The sequence below is a fragment of the Corticium candelabrum genome, chromosome 12 (assembly GCF_963422355.1).
Source record: "Corticium candelabrum chromosome 12, ooCorCand1.1, whole genome shotgun sequence".
Taxonomy (NCBI): domain Eukaryota; kingdom Metazoa; phylum Porifera; class Homoscleromorpha; order Homosclerophorida; family Plakinidae; genus Corticium; species Corticium candelabrum.
In genome coordinates, this window is record NC_085096.1 from 2,185,170 (window position 1) to 2,192,500 (window position 7,331).

A 7,331-nucleotide genomic window follows, 5' to 3' on the forward strand; every position below is an offset into this window, starting at 1 on the left:
GCCGCTTTCAGCAATGCAAGTGTGCAAGCCCTTAGAAATATACTGTTCTTGCATACAATTCTGTAGTATACAGATAAACATCCCTGAAAATTATGACTCCCCAACAGAAGGTGACCCAAATGCTTATAATGACTTCTGCAAATCACTGAATTTCAAAGTTATGACCCCCCAGCAAATTTACCAGCCCCTCTGGACACTTAATAATGACTGGCCACCCCTAATCAGTTATACGCAGTATTTGTATTTTCCTTATTAGATAAAGTTTTGTGTACAGCTCAACTAATAAACACTAAATGTTATTGCATCTCTGAAGTTAGCTAAGTTGCATATCATATATTTGTTGCTTAGTTTGTGTGTCAAATAATTGTCAATGTGTACAGTCTAATTTGGTTTTTGGATACAGCCAAAGCATGAGAGCAACAGTCACTGGTGTCAATAGCAACCAGAAAGTGTACCGATGCAGGGATAGTAGACGTAGTTGAGCATGTTTGTGCTTATTGGCCACGATTTGTTTCACATCAATCGCCTTCTTTGTTCTTGATGGCCAAGATAAAGGTGATAAAAGATGAAAACAGAGATGACGTCTTTTTGCCAGTGTCCAACAGCACTGGAAACGTGGACCAACAAGTTCGGACGCCATGCCAATCAGCAATCAGTAGCCATGTGTGCCATCCTCGCCTCATTTCTCTTCTTTCGATTGGTGTGAGTCCGAAATGACCAATTTCTCTGTGTGCGAGCATGTAGACCAAAGTGGTCAGCCAACAGAACAAACCCAATGGTCACACACACCATCACAACCAAATTACACTAATCCACTATTGATATCCATACCACACACACACACACACACACTCCTACGACCTCTTTTGCCTGCCCATTGGAGCTATACCCCTCAACTCATTCAAAACCTACAGCACACACACAAGCAATGCAACACCAACACATACACACATTCCACTCATTTCCATAACAACCTCCGTGATATACGGTCGTCTATGACTGTCCATGTCAGTACAATGTTTCGCCAGATCAATGAGCATATTAGACACCGGATCAGGCCAAGCGGCTCGTGGGTCAGACATCGCTACCAGCTCGGTGCCTTCCCCTTCAATTTGTTTCAAAAATGTCGCCTAGAAACAGACACAAATTCAAAATTTTTCCAAAATCGTAACAAACAAGGAGATGACCAGATCGAGTTTCTTGCTTGAAGAGTAAGGAGGCAATCCCGTCACCACCTCGAATAATACCTGGAATAATATCAATCCCATACGGAGCACACAACAAGGTCACGTGATGTACTACGTTCCCTACCATTCCAAATGAGTAGACGTCGGTTCGTGTACTGAATATCCCTTTGAACGCTTCAGGTGGCATGTAACATCGTGTACCTACGGTTGTTGAACCGGATTCAAGAAAACTGGCATGAATGTTGTCGAGATGCTCTCCAAAGCATGAGAGACCGAAGTCGGCCAATCGTACTCTTCGATCACATGACACCAGAATGTTGGAACTACAACAAAATGATTAATATCAACACATTTATATTATTGATATATTTTTAATTAATTAGGTAAATAATTAATATCAAGAAATCTATACAATGAATTTATTTTTAATTAATTAATTAATATTAACAAACTTTTTATACTAGTAAATGCTCGGTTAGCATTGTGTTTGGCGAGCGATGGTGTTTTGTCTTTACCTATTCGTGTAACAATGGTTGCGTTACGTAGCAATAGTTTCTGTCAAACAAACGCGGGAACTCAGAAAATAGACTTTCAGTTGCTCTTCTATAGTACTTTGTGTTCCATTATCCGATTCAGGCGTTCAATTATCCGTTCCTTACGGCTGTTGTGCAACTAAATAACTTACATAGTCTGCGGTTGGGCAGCTGCTCAAATATCATCATTCATCCGATTCGGGCATTCAATTATCCGATGTTCTGTCCTAATTAGAAGTAACAAATATAGAAATAATTATTTTAGTCGCACATTTCTTTCATGACGTCTTTCTAGGATGCTCACTCACGTTTCAGCTGAACAATAAACTAGTAAATGCTCGGTTAGCATTGTGTTTGGCGAGCGATGGTGTTCTGTCTTTACCTATTCGTGTAACAATGGTTGCGTTACGTAGCAATAGTTTTTGTCAAACAACCGCGGAAACTCAGTAAACAGACTTTCAGTTGCTCTTCTATAGTATTTTGCGTTCAATTATCCGTTGCTTACGTTACGGCTGTTGTGCAATATCATGTAAAAATGAATAACTTACATAGTCTGCGGTTGGGCAGCTGCTCAAATATCATCATTCATCAGCTGTATAGACGCAATAATTTGTAATTAATCTTGACTTTAGCTTGAGTTTTTAGTGTTGTAGGATAAATTCCTTTGCACTAATCTTGGTGTCCCACGTTTCCGCGAAGGTCTAACTAAGCTGTTAAGAGCAAACTAAATCTACATATCTAGGAAGCCTACAACAACGCCTTGCTCCGTCAATCGTGGTGTAATCCGCATACTTTGTAAACCGCGTGTCCTGCGTGATACCATGCAACAGTCCATCATGCGTCGTAGCGGGTTTTTAGATAATCAAGAGCTCGAATTTCACTAATTCGCCTTTCCACCTTTCTTGAATAAATTACTTATTGTTCAGCTGAAACGTGAGTGAGCATCATAGCTAGAAAGACGTCATAAAAGAAATGTGCGACTAAAATAATTATTTCTATATTTAGTACTTCCAATTAGGACAGAACATCGGATAACAGAACGGCCGATTCGGATAATTGCTTGCCTGAATCGGGTAACTGAACGCCGAGTTCGAATAATTGAACGCAAAACACTCTAGTTGTCTTCAATTCTTCGTTCACGCTTCAATCGTCTCACTCGCTTACTGAGATAGTCGCGTAACAATGATCGCATGGTCACGTGACAATGGTTGCGTAGCAATAATTTCTATCAAAGTAACGCGCGGAAACTCAAAAAACAGACTTTTCTCTTCTTTCAGCTTTTCATTTTTATTCCGTTTGTCACGAATCAGTCTCCTTTGCTCTTTAGACGTGTAAGGGAGCAAAATCAAGAGTCGTTTGACTCTTCTCGCCAACAAATTACAATTGAGTCGACCCCTCGAAAGGGGTTCCTTGCTTCAATTTTTAGTGCATATGTTACGGAGTCAAAATTGCTATATATATATATATACTAGTAAATGCTCGGTTAGCATTGTGTTTGGCGAGCGATGGTGTTCCGTCTTTACCAATTCGCGTAACAATGGTTGCGTTACGTAGCAATAGTTTCTGTCAAACAAACGCGTTGACTCAGGAAACAGACTTTCAGTTGCTCTTCTATAGTATTTTGCGTTCGATTATCCGAATCCGGTGTTCAATTATCCAAATCCGGTGTTCAGTTATCCTATTCAGGCGTTCAATTATCCGATTCATGCCTTCAATTATCCGTTGCTTACCGCTGTTGTGCAATATCATGGAAAACTGAATAACTTACATAGTCTGCGGTTGGGCAGCTGCTCAAATATCATCATTCATCAGCTGTTTAGACGCAATAATTTGTAGACTTTTAGTTGCTCTTTTATAGTATGTTGCGTTCAGTTATACGAATGAGTTGGTCAATTATCCGAATTGGGCGTTTATTTACCCGTTGCCAGGGGCTGTTGTGCAATATCATGTAAAACTGAATAACTTACCTAGTCTGCGGTTGGGCAGCTGCTTAGACATCATCATTCATCAGCTGTCTAGTCGCAATAATTTTGTAATTAATCTTGACTTTAGTGTAAATATTTAGTAAGTGTTGTACGATAATTTCTTTTGCACTAATCTTGGTGTCCCACGTTTCCGCGAATGTCTAACTAAGCTGTTGTGAGTGAACTAAATCTACATATCTAGGAAGCCTACAACAACGCCTTGCTCCGTCAATCGTGGTGTAATCCGCATACTTTGTAAACAGCGCGTCCTGCGTGATACCATGCAACAGTCCATCATGCGTTGTAGCAGGTTCCTAGCTAATCAAGAGCTCGAATTTTACTGCTTCGCCTTCTCACCTTTCTTGAATCAATCATTTATTGTTCAGCTGAAACGTGAGTGAGCATCATAGAAAGACGTCATGAAAGAAATGGGCGCGGTTTTGACTTTACGTATCAGACTGAAACAATTATTTCTATAAATTTAGTACTTCTAAGACAGAACATCGGATAATTGAATACCTGAGTCGGATAATTGAATGCCTGAATGGGATAACTGAACGCCCAATTCGGATAACTGATTGCCCGAATCGGATAATTGAACGCAAAATACTCTAGTTGTCTTCAATTTTTCGTTCACGCTTCAATTGTCTCACTCGTTTATTAGCTGAGATAGGAGCGTAACAATGGTCGCGTAGTCACGTGATAATGGTTGCGTCACAATAATTTCTGTCAAAGTAACGCGCGGAAACTCAATAAACAGACTTTTCCCTTCTTTTAGCTTTTTTCTTTCCATTCCGTTTGTCACGTATCAGTCTCCTTTGCTCTTTAGTCGCGTAAGGGAGCAAAATCGAGAGTCGTTTGACTCTTATCGCCAAGAAATTACAATTGAGTCGACCCCTCGAAAGGGGACACATTATTCAATTTTCGCGCATATGTTACGGAGTCAAAATTGCATTCATCTGGTATCGTCGTTTTTTCGATCCGCCTTTCCGTTTTGCCGTAAATCTATATGACAAGTGCTGACGTACGCATATAAATATATAAATATATAAATATATAAATATACTAGTAAATGCTCGGTTAGCATTGTGTTTGGCGAGCGATGGTGTTGTGTCTTTACCAATTCGCGTAACAATGGTTGCGTTACTTAGCAACAGTTTTTGTCAAACAAACCCGGGAACTCAGGAAACAGACTTTCAGTTGCTCTTCTAAAGTGTTTTGCGTTCAATTAACCGATTCAGGCGTTCAATTATCCGTTGCTTACGGCTGTTGTGCAACTAAATAACTTACATAGTCTACGGTTGGGCAGCTGCTCAAATATCATCATTCATCAGCTGTATAGACGCAATAATTTGTAATTCATCTCTACTTTAGCGTGAATTTTTAGCGTGTGTTGTAGTATAATTTCCTTTGCACTAATCTTGGTGTCCCACGTTTCCGCGAAGGTCTAACTAAGCTGTTGTGAGCGAACTAAATCTACATATCTAGGAAGCCTACAACAACGCCTTGCTCCGCCAATCGTGGTGTAATCCATACTATGTAAATCGCGCGTCTTGCGTGATGCCATGCAACAGTCCATCATGCGTCGCAGCTGGTTTTTAGCTAATGAAGAGCTCGAATTTCACTACTTCACCTTCCCACCTTTCTTGAATCAATCATTTATTGTTCAGCTGAAACGTGAGTGAGCATCATAGAAAGACGTCATGAAAGAAATGTGCGACTAAAATAATTATTTCTATATTTGGTACTTCTAATTAGGACAGAACATCGGATAATTGAATGCCCGAATCGGATAACTGAACGGCCAATTCGGATAATTGCTTGCCTGAATCGGGTAACTGAACGCTGAGTTCAGATAATTGAACGCAAAACACTCTAGTTGTCTTCAATTCTTCGTTCACGCTTCAGTCGTCTCACTCGTTTACTGAGATAGTCGCGTAACAATGATCGCATAGTCACGTGACAATGGTTGCGTAGCAATAATTTCTATCAAAGTAACGCGCCGAAACTCAAAAAACAGACTTTTCTCTTCTTTTAGCTTTTCTTTTTCATTTCGTTTGTCACAAATCAGTCTCCTTTCTCTTTAGTCGCGTAAGGGAGCAAAATCGAGAGTCGTTTGACTCTCCTCGCCAAGAAATTACAATTGAGTCGACCCCTCAAAAGGGGTCCCTTGCTTCAATTTTTAGCGCATACGTTACGGAGCCAAAATTGCATTCATCTGGCATCGTCGTTTTGTTGATTTGTCTTTCTGTTTTGCCGTAAATCCATGTGCTGACGTACGTATATATATAAATATATAAATATATAAATATATAAATATAATATATCTCGAGCTCAATTGACATGACAAGAGAGAGGCTCGCTTCGCTCGCCAATAAATATATAAATAAAATATATCTCGAGCTCAATTGACATGACAAGAGAGAGGCTCGCTTCGCTCGCCAATTAACAAATTTATATAATTAATTTATTCTTAATTAATTACTTAATATTAACAAATCTATATAATTAATTTATTTTTAATTAATTAATTAATATTAACAAATTTATATAATTAATTAATTTTAATTATATAATTAATATTAACAAATTTATATAATAAATTTTTAATTAATTAATTAATTAAAAATAAATGTTAATATCAATACTATTTGTGAATGTTACTAACTTGACTTTCGCTGAAAATAATTAATATTACCAAATCTCTATAATGAATTTATTTTGCTGGACCATTTTTACGAAGCTTTCTTTCTACAGCCCTGATTGTTAACGTGGCTGTTGAACGACTATTTTGAATACCTTTTGACGTCTCGATGGATGAGTGGACGTTGTGAAGTTGATTGTATGTGGCGAATACTTAAGGCGATACCGTAAGCCATTTCGATTCGTTCATTCCAACTCAGAGGTTCTCTGCTCTCCTACAGTTAACAAGCACAATAAACTACAATACACACGACCATAGTACAATGCCACCAACAATGATATAAACAATTCCATAGATTCTATAAACAGTAAACAAATAAATTATAATAAATGTAAACAAATAAATTATAATAATAAATGTACACAAATAAATTATAATAACAAATGTAAACAAATAAATTATAATAATAAATGTAAACAAATAAATTATAATAAAAAATGTAAACAAATAAATTATTATAATAAACGTAAACAAATAAATTATAATAATAAATGTAAACAAATAAATTATAATAATAAATGTAAACAAATAAATTATAATAATAAATGCAAATAATTAAATTATTATAATAAATGTAAACAAATAAATTATAATAATAAATGTAAACAAATAAATTATAATAATAAATGTAAACAAATAAATTATAATAATAAATGTAAACAAATAAATTATAATAATAAATGTAAACAAATAAATTATAATAATAAATGTAAACAAATAAATTATAATAATAAATGTAAACAAATAAATTATATTAATAAACGTAAATAAATAAATTATAATAGGGCACAGTGCACGCAGGTATTGCAAGGTGGCTGGACATTATTCCAGGTCATCACAACCTGCAGCACTTACAGAAAACAGTGCCTCTAGGATCTACTCAAATCCTTCGTAAAGTCATGTCTTCTTTCTAGACAGCCGTGATGGTCTAAGTACTTCTGAC

The 7,331-nt window shown here is 36.9% G+C and overlaps 1 protein-coding gene across 1 annotated transcript in view; it reads right to left on the reverse strand.

Annotated features, from left to right (window-relative positions):
- Positions 1 to 1,148: 1,148 nt before the first annotated feature.
- Positions 1,149 to 7,331, reverse strand: part of LOC134188325 (uncharacterized) — a 7,187-nt gene continuing 1,004 nt past the window's right edge. Inside the window, exons 3-5 of the mRNA XM_062656520.1 lie at positions 6,484 to 6,602; positions 1,312 to 1,510; positions 1,149 to 1,247 (exon numbers count right to left, since the gene is read on the reverse strand). Coding sequence (XP_062512504.1) covers positions 1,149 to 1,247; positions 1,312 to 1,510; positions 6,484 to 6,602 — 417 coding nt within the window. The remainder of the gene's footprint in view (positions 1,248 to 1,311; positions 1,511 to 6,483; positions 6,603 to 7,331) is intronic.